Consider the following 21,104-nt stretch of genomic DNA (forward strand, 5'->3'; position numbering starts at 1 on the left):
ATTTCTAATAGAAAAGCCCAGAGAAATTCCATGGGCAAGTTTGAGTGGAACGATTATTTGGCCAATGTTTATTCACCACTAATCATGAAATGCAAGCATTGTGTCTTAAGCACTTGATGTTCCGGGTGTTAGCACGAGTCCGGATTTGAACCTGGAGCAGGCTTCAGGCAGAGGAGAAATTGCCACCCACCTCTATTCTCCTAATTTCCCACTCTGCCCCTACATCAGCAGCACCTGGCCCAGGAGATTTTAACTGCAGGCCCTACTTGCATGTTTTGGTGAGCTGCCCATTCAAAACAAAGGGGAAACAACATGAAAATCATTTATTGTCACAAGTAGGCTTCAAATGAAGTTACTGTGAAAAGCCCCTAGTCGCCACATTCCGGCACCTATTCATGGAGGCTGGTACAGGAATTGAACCTGCGCTGCTGGCCTTGGTCTGCTTTACAAACCAGCTATTTAGCCCACTGTGCTAAACCAGACCCCCAACTCACAACTTGGTGAGTTTGTGCAACTTCTTTAGGACAACCATTTCCCATCCCCCTGGTACGCTGATTAATATTTGCAATTGTTTTCCCCAGAGGGAATATCAGAGGTATTTCAATATAGCGAGATAAGGGATCATGCAGATGGAGGATTCTTCTTTATTAGAACCCAAGGTCAAGGCTTCGAGCCCCACGTTGGGCATGTAAACACGGAGCACAGTGGTTAGCACTGTTGCTTCACAGTTCCAGGGTCCCAGATTCGATTTACGGATTGGATCACTGTCTGTGCGGAGTCTGCACGTTCTTCCCTCATCTGTGTGGGTTTCCTCCGGGTGTTCCGGTTTCCTCCCACAAATCCCGAAAGATGTGCTGTGAGGTAATTTGGACATTCTGACTTCTCACTCAGTGTACCCGAACAGGCGCCGAATGTGGCGACGAGAGGCTTTTCACAGGAACTTCATTGCAGTGTTAATGTAAGCCTACATGTGACAATCAAGAGTATTATTAACATTATTAGAAGTTGGTGGTAATTTCTTGCATAAAGGCTACCTCCTTTCTCCTGGGATTAAATGCAGTTCTCTATCAGCTCCGATGAACATTCACCTGCGAAAATATTAACTCCGTTCGATCTTAACAGATGCTGTCTGACTTGTTGAGTATTTATAGCATTTTCTGTTTTTACTTCAAAATTACTGCTCCCAAAAAGACTGAAGCTGTTGGTTGCCACTTCAGAAGTGGGGAAATTTTAAAGGTTAGAACATTAAACACTTTTGGAAGAAAAGCATTTGAAAAAGATCACGCCTCAAAAGAAAAACCATTTTAGCAAACTAAAATATTGTTGTTTGTCCTTGCGTGTTTCTTACTGTTTCACATCCCTTTCATTGTCCGTAGCTTCAAGCTTCAGCGGAGGGAATGAGTTTTCAACCCCTATCCTGTTGCTGGTAGTTTTCAGCTCGACATAATGGTCGGAGCACAAAGGCGGAAGAACCAAGGGTTGACGAACTGGAAGACAACGCATGAAAGTGCTTTAAATTGTGTTTCTTTGGAATCATTTATCAGGCGTATCATCAGTACTGCAGCTATCCGGAATTAAAAACAATATTGTTTTATATTGAGGCAAATCATTTGGTCCCCAACAGCAATTTATTAACTTTCTGGTCAAAAGTACATTTGTGTTCAGTTTTGCAAGTTCATCACTATAAGTTTGCCATATTCCCAACACAATGAAACACAAACTAGTCAACAAAGGGGACATTTACTGGAGCTGGATTATGGCCTTCATTGTTCTACCAAATATGAAACTTTGAAGGGATGTATTTACTGCCTGCTGACCAGGAATATTACTTTTCTTTGTAATGCATCCTTTAAAAAAAAAATTTAGAGTACCCAATTCTTTTTTTTCAATTAAGGGGCAATTTAGCCTGGCCAATCCTCCTACCCTGCACATCTTTGGGTTTGTGGGGGTGGGGTCCACGCAGACACGGGGAGAACGTGCAAACTCCACATGGACAGTGACCCGAGGCCAGGATCGAACCCGGGTCCTCGGCGCCGTGAGGCAGCAACGCGAACCACTGTGCCACCATTTTGTAGTGTAAAACAACTCCTCAAGGTTGTCCACAAAAAAGAAGAGAGATTTAAAAATATTGTCTATTATACATATAATAACGGGTATAAAGAATAACTCGGGGCGCGATTAATAGTAATACCGAATAAAAGCGCTAAGTGCAACCTCAGGATGGGGGTGTGTGTTCCTTGTTGGGGCCTGAAAACACAGCAGAGTGCCGTTAGATAGCGGGGTAATCCCCGGCGCTACAAACCGCGGGAACAACACCTCTAACTCCGCCCAGAACGGACTCTGATTTTTTTGGTTAGAAATTTGGATATTTCCCTAGAAAAATTAAACTCCATTATAGCTCGCGATTGGAAAATTTCAGTTTACATACAATGCAGCCATTTCACAAATGTTTTAGTGCAGTTTAGGTTATTCGCCCCTTGCGACTGATCCATTATTCAATGGTTGATCTATTTGGATTGAGTTCTACATTCCCCATCTACCCAAATAATCTTTAATTCCCTTGCCCCTTCGACTTCCTTGCCCCTTCGATTCTCTTGTCCAACCAAAATCTATCCACCTCTGCCATAAAAAATTCAGTGATCCCGCTTCCACTGCCTTCTGAGGCAAGGTTCCAAAGTCACAATGTATAGTTGCAACGTACGTAACCTAAAACTAAGAGAAAAAAATACGCATGGAAAATATTTTGTGATAGAGGAAGATTTTCGATTGGTCAATGTAAAGGTGTTGAAAATTCTAAATCTCAACCTGAAGCCGGCACAGTCTCAGGTCATAATCTTGTGAAAATGGAAATCATAACTCTTACTCCGATTGAAGATCACCCAAGGATGAATATGCAGGAAATGGTGGAATCCACAGAGGATAAGAGTAGTAAATGAAGCATTGCAAACAAAGTTTACAAAGCACTAGCTAGGAAAGACGGGCAAGGAGGCAAACTGAAATACAGACCTTTGATTAGCAAGTTAAAGAAAAGAAACAGAGAAGACAAGAGAACAATGGCTAAAAGGTTGGTGTGACATATTTAGAATGGAATCAGCTAGGAAATAGTCCTTATGTAGGACTTGTGTATATAAAAGCAAAGGAGGTTAGTGATACAGCGTAAATAAATGAAAGGGGCAACAATAAAGAGCAACAGAGGTTTTTTTAATTAACAAGTCCTGATGAAATAAGAAATAGATAGAAGAAACATATTGAAGAACTATTCACAAAAAATTGGATCTTTAAAAAAAATTGTTTTACGGGACTTGGACGTCGACTGCCTGTCCGCAACCCCTCCATTTCAGAGGGCATTTGAGAGTCAATCACATTGCTGTGGGTCTGGAGTCACATGTAGGCCAGACCAGGCAGATTTCCTCCCTAAAAAAAGGACATTAGTGAAACATGCGTTTTTACGACAATCGGCAATGGTTTCATGGCCATTATTAACTTTTTATGGGATTTCAAATTTCACCATCAGCCGTGGTGGGATTGGAACTCTGGGTCTCTGGATTGCTAGTCCAGCGACAATATCACTGTGCCACTGCCTCCCCTAATGATTGAGGTAGAAGACCAGGGTAATGTTTTTAGCCATCTGGGATGGCCACGTCCCGATTACAAAATGGACACTTGCAAAGAATGCAGGGAAAATTGGACAATGCTAAGAAACAAGTAGGTGCAAGCTCTGTCTGTTGATTAGAACCTTAAACTCTCCGACAGGACAGAAACTACCAAACAATCTACATACTAATGAGACATCTCCGGGGACAAAAGGGAAACATTTAGATACACAATGTTAAGGCAGACTCCCCGGCGCCAGAAGAAGCTAAGACAAAGCAGACTGACAGTCACCAGGACACGCCCAGCGATCAGGGAACCACCCCTCTATTGGAGGAAAATCGATACAGACGATTGGGAAAGACCCAATTAGTTGAGGCCAAGTACAAGGCCCGCCCAAAAGCGCGCGAAGCCCTTTGTAGTATAAAAGGTATCCCCCAAGGGAGAATCCTCCTCCTTTGGCTTTGGCTCTCACCGAAGAGGGAGACCAGCCTAGCAGCTGCATCAGACCAAGTAAGTCCCAAGTCAACGCAGGCTACGAGGTAGACGCTCCTAGTTGCTACCCTGTAAACAGCTCAACCGAGCAGCCTCAGAACCGAACAACGGCCATTGTTCCTCTGACTGAGTGGGCGCCCAAAGCTAAATATAGGCTTTAGTAGTAGTGGTCGTTTAGTTTGTAGAGTTTATGCATGAGTAGATTTGACTGTGTGTAAATAAATGAGCATTGCTTTTGAACTTACTAACTGGTGTATCGAGTCATTGATCAGTATTCGGTTCTGAACCTTGTGGCGGTGTCGAAAGATACCTGGCGATTCTTGAGCAAACGTGATTAAACAGAGCCAAATTAAGAGCCAACCAAAAGTTAGCAACATGTTGACATCAATTTCATTGGACCAGAAATGCTAGAGTGTGAAATAAAAGCAGTGACATTTTTTTTTTTAATGAAAAGCCGTCGGAACAGATGAAATTATTACAAGAGCTGATTACAAGCATAGAAAGAATGTAACAATGGTCTCCACGCTGAGTGTGGAAAGATATTTATTGATCAGGTACATGGCCGGAGGACTTCATGCACGCAATAATGATCACCCCAAGATAGAAGCATGTCAATGTTTTGTCTTTCGTACGGTTAGACGGGATGTCCACACATTGAAGGTTGTATTAAAAATTGTAGAGGCAGAGAGGGTGGGGGTATGGTAGGGAGAGCGCGTTGCCGTTGTTGGCTATTTATTGAGTTCTGCTGTGTTCTCCTGTTTGTTATCTTTTGGCTATCTCTTTTATCTTGGTTGTGGTTCTATTTGATGTTTATTTGTAAATGCCTTAATAAAAACATTAAAACTATAGTTGTAACAAAGAGCATGGGTGGGAAGGTACAGCTCTGTATTGGAGATGACCAGTTCAGAATGCTGCCACAAAGAGGGATCTGGATGTTCTTGGATATGAATCAAAAAGGTCAATTTTTGCTCCGAATTGTGCAGCTTGAGTCAAGAAACTCCTGACTTGGCGGATATGTCTTGATAGAAAGCACCCCATCAGACTCAATCTTCACTTTGGGGAGGTGGGGCCTCACCCCAGCAGCAGATCAGAGTGGTCAAGTTGTTTGCTGATATTTTAGATAGCCCTCTCATCTCTCAGCCCCCCCTCAATGCCCCACCCATTCCACATGCTCCCTCCTCATGAAGCCCCAACCACTTCCATAGCTGCTCATACCCTCTTTGTCCATTCATGGCACTAACTGCCCATCCACCCATTATACACTCAGTATATAACCAACTGCATATGCGGAATTGCTTAAAAACCCACTCATAATTTTCTTTAAAAGTAACAGCTGTTGCTACAACGTCATAAAAGCATCAATCAACCAATTACAGAAGCTACAAGAACTTGATTCCGCCTTATCTTGTGCAAACAAACATTGGGCCACTGACAAAGAGATAATTGAAAAATTGTTTATTACAGCATCATAAACTTGCCAATCAAGCAAGGTTTTCCCTTCCCTGCACCAGTATCAACAAACGTAATACTTTTGTGGGAGTCTGGGCTCTCCACCAAGCGTACATAATGAGTCTTGATTGACAATCATTTTTGATTGACATGGGAGTCATCGGGTGATGGGGGAAAGGCAGGAAAGTGGCCACAATCAGATCACTCATGATCTTCTTGAATGGCAGAGAAGGCTCGAGGGGCAAAATGCAAACTGCTCCTCTTTCTTATGCTCTTATGTTCTGAGAAAAATGGAAGACAATAGCAATCTGCACAATAAGATTGATCGAAGACACAGAGGGCGGGATTCTCCCACAATCGGCGGGAAGGCCCGATGCTGGCACCAAGAACGGCGCACTTCCGGGAGCTAGGCCGGCGCCGGAGGGGTTGAGCTGTGCCAACCGGCACCGAAGGGCCACCGTGGTCCCTCGCATGCGCAGAACTGCCGGCGTGTTCTTTCGCATACGCAGGGGGGTTTCTTCTCCGCGCCGGTCATGGTAGAGCCCTACAGGGGCCGGCGTGGAGGGAAAGAGTGCCCCCACGGCACAGGCCCGCCCGCAGATTGGTCAGCCCCGATCGCGGGCCAGGCCACCGAGGGGGCGCACCCCCTGGGGCCAGATCCTCCCGCGCGCCCCCGAGGTCTCTGGTAGATGGCCTTCTAGCCAGATCCCATGTCCATTTCACGCCGGCGGGACTGGGCTGAAAACGGGTGACCGCTCGGCCCATCGGGGCCCAGAGAATAGCCGGGAGAATCCCGCCCAGAATCTGGTATTAAGATTTGTGGGGGGGGGGAGGACAAATGATAAAACCAATTAGATTTTCAGATGAGAAACACTTGTAGCAGGCACAGAGAGAGGATAACAAGAACTAGTAAACAAACTAGTAACAGCAACTATGAACTTTGGAATGAGAATTGGCAAAACCTATGATTCCGTGATCCTTGTTCTTATTTATTTATTCCATAGAACTCCTTCAGTGCCCAGAAGGAGGCCATTCGGCCCATAGAGTCTGCATCAACCCTCTGAAAGAGCACCCTACCGTGGTGCCCTATCCTCCTATCCACACCTAACCTGCACATAAGAACAAAGAACAAAGAAATGTACAGCACAGGAACAGGCCCTTCGGCCCTCCAAGCCCGTGCCGACCATGCTGCCCGACTAAACTACAATCTTCAACACTTCCTGGGTCCGTATCCTTCTATTCCCATCCTATTCATATATTTGTCAAGATGCCCCTTAAATGTCCCTATCGTCCCTGCTTCCACTACCTCCTCCGGTAGCGAGTTCCAGGCACCCACTACCCTCTGCGTAAAAAACTTGCCTCGTACTTTGGCCATTTGTGCCATCTTTGGATAGCAGTGGGAAAGGCTGTATTTAACATTGAAACACAGTTGGGAACCAGGGGCGGGATTCTCCGCAATCGGCGCGATGACCGCCGACCGGCGCCAAAAACGGCGCGAATAAGTCCGGCATCGCGCCGCCCCAAAGGTGCGGAATTCTCCGCATCTTGAGGGGCCGAGCCCTCACCTTGAGGGGCTAGGCCCGCGCCGGACTGATGTCCGCCCCGCCAGCTGGCGCGGAAATGACTTTCAGCGGCCGCTCACGGCATCCCCGCGCATGCACAGTGGAGGGGGTCTCTTCTGCCTCCGCCATAGTGGAGACCATGGCAAAGGCGGAAGGAAAAGAGTGCCCCCACGGCACAGGCCCGCCCGCGGATCGGTGGGCCCCGATCGCAGGCCAGGCCACCGTGGGGGCACGCCCCGGGGCCAGATCGCCCCGCGCACCCCCCAGGACCCCGGAGCCCGCCCGCGCCACCTTGTCCCGCCGTCCCAAAGGTGGTTCAATCCACGCCGGCTGGCGTGGGTTGACAGCGGCGGGACTTCAGCCCATCGCGGGCCGGAGAATCGCCGGGGGGGCCCACCAACCGGCGCGGCGCGATTCCCGCCCCCGCCGAATATCCGGTGACGGAGAATTCGGCAACCGGCGGGGGCGGGATTCACGCCAGCCCCAGGCGATTCTCCGACCCGTTGTGTACCTTGTGTTGCCCTATTATGTATTTTCTTTTCTTTCCATGTATCTGTTAGAGTTGCTTGCAGAAAAATACTTTTCACTGTGCCTCGGTACACGTGACAATAATCAAATCCAATTCAACTCCAGAAAAAGAATGGGGTTATGTGGCCTCTGAGTACTTTCCTTTGTGTTTGATCATTACTGCGCTATTTTTTGTAAGTATTAAATTCGTGAATGACAACGTTATGAGTGGGTTATGAAGATCTTTCTCATAAATGGAGTAAAATGAGGTTTCACAGTAGCATAATGAATATTCATACTATGTGTAGCACACTGAATACTCTATTTATACCACAAGTGAAATAACACTTGTGTTTGCTTCTCAGAGCTGGTCATTAGGTTACAGGATCAGGAACATGACCTAACAAGACATTTATGATGAAACATACATGGCTAATTAGAGTCTCACATATCAGGAGAGTTCTTCTTAACCGGACGTAGACTTACTGAAACGGTTGAGCTCCATGATTAAGTCATGCACATCGAAATAACCTGGATATAAATTGAACGTGAGTATTTTGTTTTGTTTCGAACAAGGATCACAACTTGGGACAGTGCTAGAGTGGGTGGGCCATCCACACGGCGGAAGCTTTGGCAAAGGGCAGATAATGGATTCAAACAGCTTCTCAGGCTGAAATGATGCCGTTCAGCAAACTTCAACTGTGCACAGTCCAGTGTCCTCATCACTCCCAGCTGAACATGTATCCAACTCCTCACGGCACTACCCACGAGCGCTATTTAGAGAGCCTGATATCCACTGTAGGTGAGGTACTTTTCACTGATGATTGCTCTGACAAACTCTGTGGAAGTAAAATGATGGGTGGGGTTCTCCATCCCGGGACGCCCGGATCACATTCCCCAATGGGATGGAGAATCGGCCATGGGGGAAAATAAATAAATAAAGTCGGGATTGACGCTCGGCGCCGACCCGATCTCGATGCTCTGACCCTATGCTGGCGGCATGAACAAGGTCCATCACCAGGAGATCTTAATGTGAGGTCTTAATGGCCCATTCGCATCCATTTTGCGAGCCTGGCACCTTATGCTCCGGCCTTCCCTGATTCTCCAGCCCCCTCGGACAGGAATTAGGTGACCGGGGATCACTTGTGGTGGACCTCGCAGTGTGCCAAGGGGGTAACTCCCCAGGAATAACCCGTTTGGCCCACCGCAAGGTCCACCATGGCAGGGGCACGCAGATAGAGACCATCCGAGTCCAACCGAGGACCACCCCCACTTCCCCCTGACAATGCACTGCCTGCCCAACCCCCCCCCCCCCTACCAGAATTCCCCCCCCCCCACCCCACGTCTCCCCCATCCACCGGGGGCCCCTGTAATAGAGAGCCTCTCCCAGGGACCACTCTAATAGGGAGCCCCTGTTAAAAGGACACCCCCAGGGATCATCTGACCAAAGGGACCCCCCCCCCCCCATGGACCTCCTCCACCCATACAGACCACCCCCCAAAAAAGAAAGAGACCCCTGCCTGGAAGTAGAGATCAGTCCAGACAGGGGCAGTGAGAAGAATTGCAGCTGCATTACTTAGGAAGCTCCATGTGTTCATTGCTGGAAGGAGAGGAGTTGTGATCTGCATCTGGTTCCCACTGATCAATTAGCTGCAAGCCATTCATAGATTTCTTGTTGTGGTGTGTGATTGACAGCTTCTACAAACCATCTGCAGCTTTGATTAATTCATCTCCCTTCATGGTTCATGAAGGGAAGTGAGCGCAGTGCAAGCACATGTTTCAGTGGCTGGAATGTACTTGGTGCTTGGAATGCACTTACCTCTCTTTGATGTGGTCAATGTTTGTAAGCATTGGGATTTCACCACTTAGGCCACTGTTACTGTTATTTCAATGTTTAACTAGCTTCCCCCATTTTTGAGTCCATACTGCATCTTAGACTTTGTTATTTTAATTTATAAAGATTAATTAACTTTAAGATTTAACACTTTCCAACTACCGTTCTGTAGTCAGGTTAGCACATCACAGGACTTCTAATTAACTTTTAACAACAGAAAAAACAACATGAGAAAATCTGACTGTAATGCAATACTCCTTCACCCCACCTATATCTTCACAAGTGTACACAGATTGTAAAGATAATACAGGTTACAAGATATACTTTGTTCTCAGAAAATACACAGTCCCTGTTAATCAATGGGCCAACTGTGGTCAGACACACCCCATTCTGAAACCAAGTGGCAGCTGCCACTTATCAAAATTTTGTAGATTTCTCCTCCAATCCTCCCAGATAAGTATTATGCTGTGAGCCACCTGGCCTCACTGGACTCTGGCTATCACATGAGTGTTTCCAAACTCAGTCTCAAAAAGACAAACCTTAGAATCTAACAATGCATTCCTCAACTGTTTTCAGCAAGGATCCATTTCCAGGATTTCCAACTCTTTCAGTATCCCTCTGCCTTTAATTGTCATATCCATTCAAGCTTCCACACAATCTCAGGTATCCAGCCACACCGATAGAACACTGCTGCTTCACAGGCTGTATTAAGATGTCACCAAACTTTTGATTTACCTGAAGTCTTGTTCCTCATTTTAAATCTGGTTATTGCAGCTGTCTCTTAGCATTTTCTCTGCCTTTCACTTGAATTTTAGAGAACTGCCTTGTTCAAATTCCAGTTCATTTCGTCCCTTTTGACTTCCTGGGACCTCTGTTCATCCTCTGCTTTCTAGAACTATCTGTTCTTTTGGAACTTGCTTCTTCCCATTATTCCATTGTCCTAAGTCTGTGGGAGTTTCATCACCAGCTGCTAAGCACCAACTGCCTTGGGTCCAATTAAAACTAAACTCAAAAAGGTCTTTGTAACTTAAAGGTGGCCCCTAGTTGCTAAGCAACAGCCCAGTTCTTCTTTGAGCTCTATTTGCTTTTCACGCCGTAAATGCTCGAAGCCCGATACAGACACAGTTTCAAATGAAACCACAGCCCCCATACATGTAAACACCTTTATTTATCTAAATCTAGAGTTTTAAACCATTCTTACACAGAAACATTCAATTAAACTCATTTAAATCTGTACCTTATTTCTAATATCCAATAATACAAACATAGATTACTTCATCTACCTCTGCTTCCTGACAAAAGTATAACTTTTTACAAGCCTAGCACAGTGGTTAGCACTGTTGCTTCACAGCGCCTGGGTCCCAGGTTCGATTCCCAGCTAGGGTCACTGTCTGTGAGGAGTCTACACGTTCTCCCCGTGTCTGCGTGGGTTTCCTCCGGGTGCTCCGGTTTCCTCCCACAAATCCCAAAAGACGTGCTGTTAGATGAATTGGACATTCTGAATTCTCCCTCTGTGTACCCGAACAGGCACTGGAATGTGGCGACGAGGGGATTTTCACAGTAACTTCATTGCAGTGTTAATGTAAGCCTACTTGTGACAATAATAGATTATTATTATTTATTATTTTTTTCAGCACTTTCATGGGACTGGAGACTAGCACTTTACCACTGTTAACACAGATGCTACTGTCATTGTCTTGAACTGTGAACACCTTTTCAGCAAAGTAATCTTGCCTTTTATTGAATCTTTAACAGCCCCCTTACACAGGCCTTCAGAATAGGTCTCATGTGATCCCCTACATTTTACTCCAATTAAAAACACAGTCCCAAAACATAACAATGGTTAGCAGTTTCAAATTCCTAGGGGTGCACATCTCCAAAAATCTGTCCTGGTCCACCCATGTCGACGCTACCACCAAGAAAGCACAACAGCGCCTATACTTCCTCAGGAAACTAAGGAAATTCGGCATGCCCACATTAATGGGCAGCACGGTAGCATTGTGGATAGCACAATTTCTTCACAGCTCTAGGGTCCCAGGTTCGATTCCGGCTTGGGTCACTGTCTGTGCGGAGTCTGCACATCCTCCCCGTGTGTGCATGGGTTTCCTCCGGGTGCTCCGGTTTCCTCCCACAGTCCAAAGATGTGCAGTTTAGGTGGATTGGCCATGATAAATTGCCCTTAGTGTCCAAAATTGCCCTGAGTGTTGGGTGGGGTTACTGGGTTATGGGGATAGGGTGGAGGTGTTGACCTTGGGTGGGGTGCTCTTTCCAAGAGCCGGTGCAGACTCGATGGGCCGAATGGCCTCCTTCTGCACTGTAAATTCTATGACTATGACTAATCCTGACCAACTTTTACAGATGCACCATAGAAAGCATCCTATCGAGCTGCATCACTGCCTGGTATGGCAACGGCTCGGCCCAGGACCGCAAGAAACTTCAGAGAGTCGTGAACACCGCCCAGTCCATCACACGAACCTGCCTCCCATCCATTGACTCCATCTACACCTCCCGCTGCCTGGGGAAAGCGGGCAGCATAATCAAAGATCCCTCCCACCCGGCTTATTCACTCTTCCAACTTCTTCCATCGGGCAGGAGACACAGAGGTCTGGAACTTGCACAAACAGACTGAAAAACAGCTTCTTCCCCACTGTCACCAGACTCCTAAATGACCATCTTTTGGACTGACCTCATTAACACTGCACCCTGTATGCTTCATCCGATGCCAGTGCTTATGTAGTTACATTGTAAATGTTGTGTTGTCCGATTATGTATTTTCTTTTATTCCCTTTTCTTCTCATGTACTTAATGATCTGTTGAGCTGCTCGCAGAAAAATATTTTCACTGTACCTCGGTACACGTGACAATAAACAAATCCAATCCAATCCAATCCAATCTGATTAAACCTCATAATTGTAACAATATGGGCACCATCTCAAGAGATAGAATCGGTGGGGAGGAGGCATGCAAGACCCTTTTGTTCAAGATTTGCTGTCCAGGAGGCTGATTGAGACTCCCTTAGGAAGACCACCATTGTTCTACAATTTATAACTTTCAGTCCATCAACTACATGTCATCACTTTATCTTCTTGACCAAAATCCTAAACCAAGAGCCACCAACAAAAAAAAAGCTTTGCACAACTTTATCCAGCAACCCATCCAATAACACTTGCTAACATAACTAGCCTTAGTGCTTGTGTTTTAGTGCCTGTTCGTGGCCTAGCCTTCCTGCACACTGCAATGTCCCAGTTGAAGGCATGCTGCTACTTTCACTGAGAGAGTCTGCAGATGGCCTTGCAGGACAACCGGTGGGAGCCCTGGGCCTTCAGGGCCCGGCTTCAGACTGCACACCTCAGCACGGATGACAGAAGTCGAGCTTCTGGCTGAGAGTCAACAACATGGGGCACTGGTGAAGAGGCAGTGGTGGGAGCATGGAAGCTGTCATCCAGAGCGAGGACAGCGGGTTCCTGCTCCATTAAGTCACTGGCATTCTTCCACAACAGCGATGTTACTAATCTGCTGGAGGACAGAATACTGGACTGCAATGGAAACCTGCATTACCCGTGTTGATGATAACAAGCACACATGGTCATCTACAATCCCCCAAAGACGTAGCTCAACCATAATTCCAAAATGATCGACCTGATGTTACATTTCTATTCTTACTCTTTCTATTCTCAGAGTAAGATTGCCGAGTCAATGTTAATAGTCAATGATTAACACTCACGTTGTTATACTGTGGACTCATGTCCACATATAACAACACTCAAACTGTACAAATTGGAGGACTTGTGGGTAGCAGTGGACAGCATCCCTGCTACATCTGGATTGGAGCTCACCCCAGGACTTGGTGGCCAAGCAAAGTGCATTCATAATGTGGCCAAACCGAGTATGTCAACCTGCAAATCTTTCCAACGGGCCAATGGCTGGCGTAAGAGCAGGAGAGAATCCCAGTCAGCCGCACTTGATGAGAAGTTTTATTTTACCCATTTTTACAGGATGTGGTCACCAATTAAGATCAGCACCAAAATTCTTCACGTAAACTAAATCACCCCCACAAATTCCAACTTTCTTTGAATTGTGGTGTCTTTTCTGTTTGCTTTGTTTAGCCTCCACCCTCCCCACTAAATTAGGAAATATAACTGTCCAATCGCATTCCAGTGATTCTGCCCATTAGCAGCCCGGCGGGTGTGGCACCTGTGGTGAGGCAAGGCGTGGTATGATTGGCGAGTGGGATCCAGGCCAGTTTAGGTTGCAAAGGGACTAAAGACTCCTTTTTCATGGCGGCTGTGAATGTCCGGACGGCTCTCTGCCAACCCATTTGAAGAAGGATGGTAGGGAGCAGTTTGAATATGTTGAATATAGTTGGTCCTCATAAAATGTTGCAATTCTTCACTGGTAAAAGCAGTCCCATTATCTGAGAGCAGGCAACCCACGGGTGGTGAATGCTTGTTGCCATTTCTGTACCATTGCTGATGAGGTCAATTCGTATTTCCAACCACTTGGGGGTGAGCATCAATGATAAGAAAGGACATGGACCCCATAAAAGGTCCAGTGAAGTCGATGTGTATGTCCCATCCAAGGCCACTCCCAAGGGTGCATTAGGGCCACAGGCAGCAAGTGTTGCTGCATTTGACACTGGTCCCATTGTTAGACCAGGTTCTCCATGTCAACGTCCATCCTAGGCCACCACACATAACTGCATGCAAGCATCTTCAGCTTTGTTATCTCAGGATGGGCGCAATGTAGCTCTTGTAGCAATAGCTTCCTAGCGGAGGTGGGCATAACCACTCTAGTTCACCACAATGATACAGATTCTTCACAATTTAACTCGCCTTATCTTATCTGAAAGGGCTGCAGCAGTTCAGACTTGTTACTGTAAGGACCATGAGCGAAATCCTCCTACCCGCCCCGCCACATTTCTGCCCCGATTCGCCGGCGGGAGTCTCCGTTACACCGGCCGGTCAATGGGGTTTCCCATTGTGGGGCAGCCCCACGCCGTCGGGAAACCCCCGGGCGCCGGCAAAACGGAGACTCCCGCCAGCGGAGAATGACGCCCCATGTTCTTGACTCCAGGTAATAAGGGGTCCAAAGCTTGACCTGCCTCGCCGACACTGGCAACTTTTCAAAGAAGTGCAAAGCAAGAACCATCTCCTGTGGTACCAGTGGAGGCGTACACTCTGAGGTAGGTGAAGACGACTCAAAACGTCTACATTCGAAATGTGGGTGCTCAGCCTCTGTTAAAATGTGGGCTTGTTGGCTGCTAACAATAGAGCCCAGCATTGGATCCTATGTGAAGTTATGGGGGGCGGGGGGGGGGAAATGACCTTAACCTCCCTCAATAGCCCCAAAAGCGGTTTGTCCGTAATGACTCTGAAATGCCGCATTGTGGAACTTATTGACTCCAGATGTCACGGCCAGTCCCTCCTTTTTAATTTGGGAATGCACTTGTTCAGCACTGGTCAAAGTTATCGAGGCATAGGTGATACGCCTTCGGTGCTATCTCCCATCTTATGGGCCAAAACCACCCCTATTCTGTCAGAGGGCATGTCGTAGGTAAAGATTCTCTCTTTTGGAGGTCAAAACAGACCAAGAGATTGGATGGTTTGCAAGGCTAATTTAATCTGTTCAAAGGCTTCTTTCTGACGATCTTTTCAATACCATCTCTGGTGCTTCTTGAGTAGGGTTTGCAAGGGTGCCAACAAGGTGGAAAGATTGGGAATAAATCTCCCATAATTGTTTACCATTCCTAAATGCTCTCAAAAACTTGACCCTGGCCTCCGAATCCCCCCCCCCCCCCCCCACTACTGCGAAGGGAAGTTGAGCTGACTGGTCCCAGTAGCTTACAGGTGTTATGGTCACTGGTAGGATTCTTAAAGTTTCCCCAGTATAGGCGGCTAGCCTGGCCAATGTGCTTCTTACCTGCAGGGGCTTGACCCCACCTTGCAGATAACGATACGTATGTTCACCTAAAACTGTAGCAGAGGCCCCATTCAAACCGACGGACCATTTACGATTCGTAATTAGGAGCGCCTTACCCACCTTTTTGTTGTTTAAACTGCATTCAGATTCGTTTTCGGGATTATTCTCAACACCGTGTACTGGAGTTGGAGCGTTTTTTTTATGGCCCCCTGTGAGCTCAGCCCAGCCTTACATTTCCTCTGAATGTGCCTTCTCCTCTTGCAGGCATAACATGTAGCTTCCTGAATCTACATCTTTCCTGGGAATGATCTTCCCCACATCAGTAGCATTCTTCATAGCTCTTGGTCTGTGGACCAAATTCCTGATATTTCTGCACTTTCTTCAGCTCTGAGCCTCTTTGCTCATTGGTTTCTGCGCCTTCATCCCTGGCTCCACAACTGCCAGGAGCTTCTCATTAGACCTGATGGACCTCCCCTTCTTGCATGCTCTCTTCTTTAACTCCATCACCCTCCTCTCCACACTTTCCATAGGCTGGGCAACCTCTAATTCCTTCTTTAAGGGAATCTCTGCCTCTGCTAACAATTATTTTTGCATGACAATGTTGTTGACACCACAATCCAGCCTGTCCCTCGACATGTCGTTTAGTGCAGACCTAAACTCGCATTGTTCAGCCGTTTGCTTTAGGCACGCCATGAAGATCACGATCATCTCCCCGGTGTCCTTGTTGGATTGAACTTGTAACGCTGCATTATTATCGAGCGTTTCGGTTGCTAATGACCCTTGACTCCTCGAATGTTTTAAAGTCGGGGGCATCTGGAGGTTGTAAGCGGGAGCCCCGCAGGCCATTAGTAGAATTGCTGCTTTTCCTCCCACCCTCCCCCAAATTAATAAGCCCTGAAAACGTAACAGAGATGCGTTACATATAGCGGCCATTGCTTCGTCTGAGGGTCAAATGGTTCAAGTTTACCAAAAGGAAACCTCATGGATTGTGAAAGGAGTTTGCTTCAATGGAGAAGTTTTCACTCAAGACCACTTTCCCAATTTTTGTAACAGCAGGAAGGCACTGCGGTTGATCCTCATCGCCAATGTAATGTCCTGACAGACCAGTGGCAACCTGATGGATTAACAAATGAGCGATTTATTAAAGTAAGAAACTATGTATGGAGATTGAGACAAAAGCTTCCATGATCCAAACTTCCAACTGACTGGGAAACCGTGCTCCGCCCCAGGGTTCTTGTGCTCCAGCCCTATTGGCCGATTGGGGTTCATGACCCTCCGGGGACTCGCCCCCTTAAAAGAGCACGCTATCACAGAAATGTCATTTTTAAAACTGGTTGGGTCGATTGTTAAAGCAGCAGAAACCTTTTGTGATGACATAGAACATAGAACATAGAAAATACAGCACAGAACAGGCCCTTCGGCCCACGATGTTGTGCCGAACCTTTGTCCTAGATTAATCATAGATTATCATTGAATCTACAGTGCAGAAGGAGGCCATTCGGCCCCACTGAGTCTGCACCAGCTCTTGGAAAGAGCACCCTACCCAAACTCAACACCTCCACCCAACACCAAGGGCAATTTGGACATTAAGGGCAATTTATCATTGGCCAATTCACCTAACCCGCACATCTTTGGACTGTGGGAGGAAACCGGAGCACCCGGAGGAAACCCACGCAGACACGGGGAGGACGTGCAGACTCCGCACAGACAATGACCCAAGCCGAAATCGAACCTGGGACCATGGATCTGTGAAGCAATTGTGCTATCCACAATGCTACCGTGCTGCCCTTAAGAACAAATAAATCTACACTATATCATTTTCCCGTAATCCATGTACCTATCCAACAGCTGCTTGAAGGTCACTAATGTTTCCGACTCAACTACTTCCACAGGCAGTGCATTCCATGCCCCCACTACTCTCTGGGTAAAGAACCTACCTCTGATATCCCTCCTATATCTTACACCTTTCACCTTAAATTTATGTCCCCTTGTAATGGTGTGTTCCACCTGTGGAAAAAGTCTCTGACTGTCTACTCTATCTATTCCCCTGATCATCTTATAAACCTCTATCAAGTCGCCCCTCATCCTTCTCCGCTCTAATGAGAAAAGGCCTAGCACCCTCAACCTTTCCTCGTAAGACCTACTCTCCATTCCAGGCAACATCCTGGTAAATCTTCTTTGCACCTTTTCCAGAGCTTCCACATCCTTCCTAAAATGAGGCGACCAGAACTGTACGCAGTACTCCAAAGACATGCAGGTGGCAAATGTAAACTTAGACTGTAAATCTGCATTCTGGGCAAAATATTAGCTTTTTGGAGTTTATATCTTAAATTATTCCATTAGTAAAGAAAGATTAACCAAATATATGGATCGAAAATATGCCTTATATATCGTACAATTAATTCTAGGTCCTGCACAGAACAACTAGACAGTAAATAGATGCTGCTCCTGTGACAGGTTATAGAGCTGGTATAAAAATAGCTGAATTTGATTTATGTGTTATTTTTAAATTGCTTCCAGTTCCTCAGTACATTTCAAAGGTCCATAAAACAATCTCCCAGAAGTATTAAAATAATTCTTCAAGGGAAGTGAGTCACAAATGCCACACGGTGGTAATTATTTTTTGAAGGCATTAAACGGTGTCCCAATTGTCTCTGCTCTCAGGATGCACACTCTCAGTTATCTATGATCTAGACTGACAGGAGTTTGTGTTTCAGGGTAATGCAAGTTTGTAATGCAAGTTTGCAACAGCTGGTTACAACTTTGGGACGGGTCTGACGCGATTAATCTTCTGTGTGCACTTAAAGTCATGGCTAGCTGGGGGCTTGGGATGGTTCAGGTCAAGCTTTTTCGCTGAGTTATACAAAGTCCCCTCTGCATAAAGCATAGTGCACAAAATCATTTAGCTCAGGTCAGGGGACTGCTTTTGTTGAAATTCTTTTAACAGCTGTGTTGCCAGTTCAGTTCTGTCAGGAATGCAGGTTGTACATTTTATTGACAAGAGGCTGCAACTCAATTACTCACCAATTGTGATTGTCCACGAGAAGGAGATCCTCCAGTATGACAAATAATTGGGACTCCATTGTATTTTTAAATGGTTGATGATCGGAACAATTACAGTGCAAACTCAAGATTTTCAGATCATACTATAAAGTACAAAGTTATGCTCTCACACCATGTACATATAACCATTTCAAAAGGAGTATAATTTCCCTTTTAGGATATATATGTCTCGAGAAAAGCCGTCAATGTGTGATGACTGCCTAGCTGAAGGATTAAGACTAATAATAATCTTTATTCGTGTCACAAGTAGGCTTACATTAACACTGCATTGAAGTTACTATGAAAATCCCCTAGTCGCCACACTCCGGCACCTGTCCGGATACACGGAGGGAGAATTCAGAATGTCCAATTCACCTAACAAGCACGTCTTTCGGGACTTGTGGGAGGAGAACGTGCAGACTCCACACAGACAGTGACCCAAGCCTGGAATTGAACCTGCACCTTAAGAGAATCGTGAACAAGGACTCCCAAGTCTCTTTGTGCTCCTGACTTCCTAAGCATCTTCCCATTTGGAAAATAGTCTATGCCTCCAGTTCTCCTTCCAAAGTGCATAACCTCACACTTGTCCAGATTGTATTCCATCTGCCCAATCTACTAGCCTGTCCAAGTCCTTCTGAAGCCCGCCTGCTTCCTCAATACTTCCTGCCCCTCTACAGATCTTTGTATCATCTGCAAACTTAGCAACAGTGCCTTCAGTTCCTTTCTCCTTATCATTAATGTATATTGTGAAAAGTTGTGGTCCCAGCACAGACCCCTGAGGCACACCACTAGTCACTGACTGCCATCCTGAAAAAGACCCCTTTATCCCCACTCTCTGCCTTCTGCCAGTCAGCCAATCCTCTATCCATGCCAGGATCTTACCCTAAACACCATGGGCTCTTAGCCCTCAAGAGTATTGACAGTCAGAGAGATCTTAGTGTACAGGTCCACAGGTCACTGTAAGGGGCAACACAGGAGGAGAAGGTAGTCAAGAAGGCATACGGCATGCTTGCCTTCATTGGCCGGGGCATTGGGTATAAAAATTGGCAAATCATGTTGCAGCTGTATAGAATCGTAGGCCACACTTGGAGTATAGTGTTCAATTCTGGTCGCCACACTACCAGTAGGATGTGGAGGCCTCAAAGAGGGTGCAGAAGAGATTTACCAGGATGTTGCCTTGTATGGAGGGCATTAGCTATGAGGAGAGGTTGAATAAACTTGATTTGTTCTCATTGGAACGGAGGAGGTTGAGGGGCGACCTGATGGAGGAATACAAAATTATGAGGGGCATAGGCAGAGTGGATAGTCAGAGACTTTTTCCCAGGGTAGAGGGGTCAATTACTAGGGGGCATAGGTTTAAGGTGCGAGGGGTAAGGTTTAGAGGGCCGAAGGGCCTGTTCCTGTGCTGTACTTTTCTTTGTTCTTTGAACCGGGTCCCTGGTGCTGTGAACAAACAGTGCTAACCACTGTGCTACGATGCCGCCCATTAGTGGCTATGACAAACTGCAAACATACAAAAGTAGAGACAAAAACAAATGACTGCGGATGCTGGAATGTGAAGCAAAAACAGAAAATGCTGGACAATCTCAGCAGGTCTGACAGCCTCTGGGGAGAGAGAAGGGAATGAGGGAGGCCCACTCTCTCTCCTCAGATGCTGTCAGACCTGCTGAGATTGACCAGCATTTTCTGTTTTTGTTGTAGTAATGATATGCAGTTCATTGTTAAAAATAACAGGTGGTGGCTCACAGGTGGATATCTATGTTCTGTTTCAAGCGGCAGAAGACATTCTGTGATTCACAACTTTCATTGCTATACTGGAGTTCAGCACCAGCACCAGATTCCACTTCTCCCTTCCGTATCCCGTCCAGAAGCAAACCCCTTACTGCGGAAAACCCATTTGTTAAGTCCAGGTTTCAATGAGTAACATCTGCTCACAAATCACTCTGAGGGCAGTCCTGGTTTATTCTTAAAGGGACTTGCATTTCTAACATTGTCAGATTCCCTTTCCTTTAAGAAGAGGGGTGTGGTAATCACCACTGTTGTATATATTAGGAGATGTGTGGTAAGGCCCTGTACTACAGGTACGGGGGTAGTCCCTGCCTGCTGGCTCCGCCCAGTAGGCGGAGTATAAATATGCGTGCTCCCCATACAGCAGCCATTTCGCCAGCTGCTTAGGAGGTCACACATCTTAGTGTAATAAAGCCTCAGTTGTATTCAACTCTCATCTTTGTGCAATTGATCGTGCATCAAGGGGGGAAAAACAATTATATTTAGACAAAAATACAATGGGGAATAAACATAATTTCAGATTCAGCACTTACATAGTGAGGCACCCTTCTTCTGGAAGAATCCCTACAGTGCAGGAGGCACCCATTCATTCCAGCGAACCTGCCCCGGCCCTCCGCAAGAGCACTCCACCCAGGTCCACTCTCCAACCCACCCCGCCCTATCACCATAGCCTATTCTGTAAAACTCTAGACATTAAAGGGCAATTTAGCATAATGCATCCATCTTGACCTGCACATTTTTGGACTGTGGGAGGAAACCACAGCATCTGGAGGAAACCCACGCAGACACGGGGAGAATGTGCATGGGGAGACCGGCCACGTTTCGCTCGAGCGGGAGTGGAATGCGGCCGGATAATTGCGTCCAGGATTTGCTGGGTTGCCTCTGTTGGCAAGTTCCCCACCGCTATCTAACCTCAC

General features: G+C 46.4%; 1 protein-coding gene across 1 annotated transcript in view; it reads right to left on the reverse strand.

Moving 5' to 3' along the window:
• Positions 1-21,104, reverse strand: part of cped1 (cadherin-like and PC-esterase domain containing 1) — a 345,650-nt gene that overhangs the window by 217,391 nt on the left and 107,155 nt on the right. Inside the window, exon 5 of the mRNA XM_072485221.1 lies at positions 1,349-1,487. Within this exon, the coding sequence (XP_072341322.1) occupies positions 1,349-1,487 (139 nt within the window). The remainder of the gene's footprint in view (positions 1-1,348; positions 1,488-21,104) is intronic.

This window comes from Scyliorhinus torazame, chromosome 19 (assembly GCF_047496885.1).
Source record: "Scyliorhinus torazame isolate Kashiwa2021f chromosome 19, sScyTor2.1, whole genome shotgun sequence".
NCBI lineage: Eukaryota > Metazoa > Chordata > Chondrichthyes > Carcharhiniformes > Scyliorhinidae > Scyliorhinus > Scyliorhinus torazame.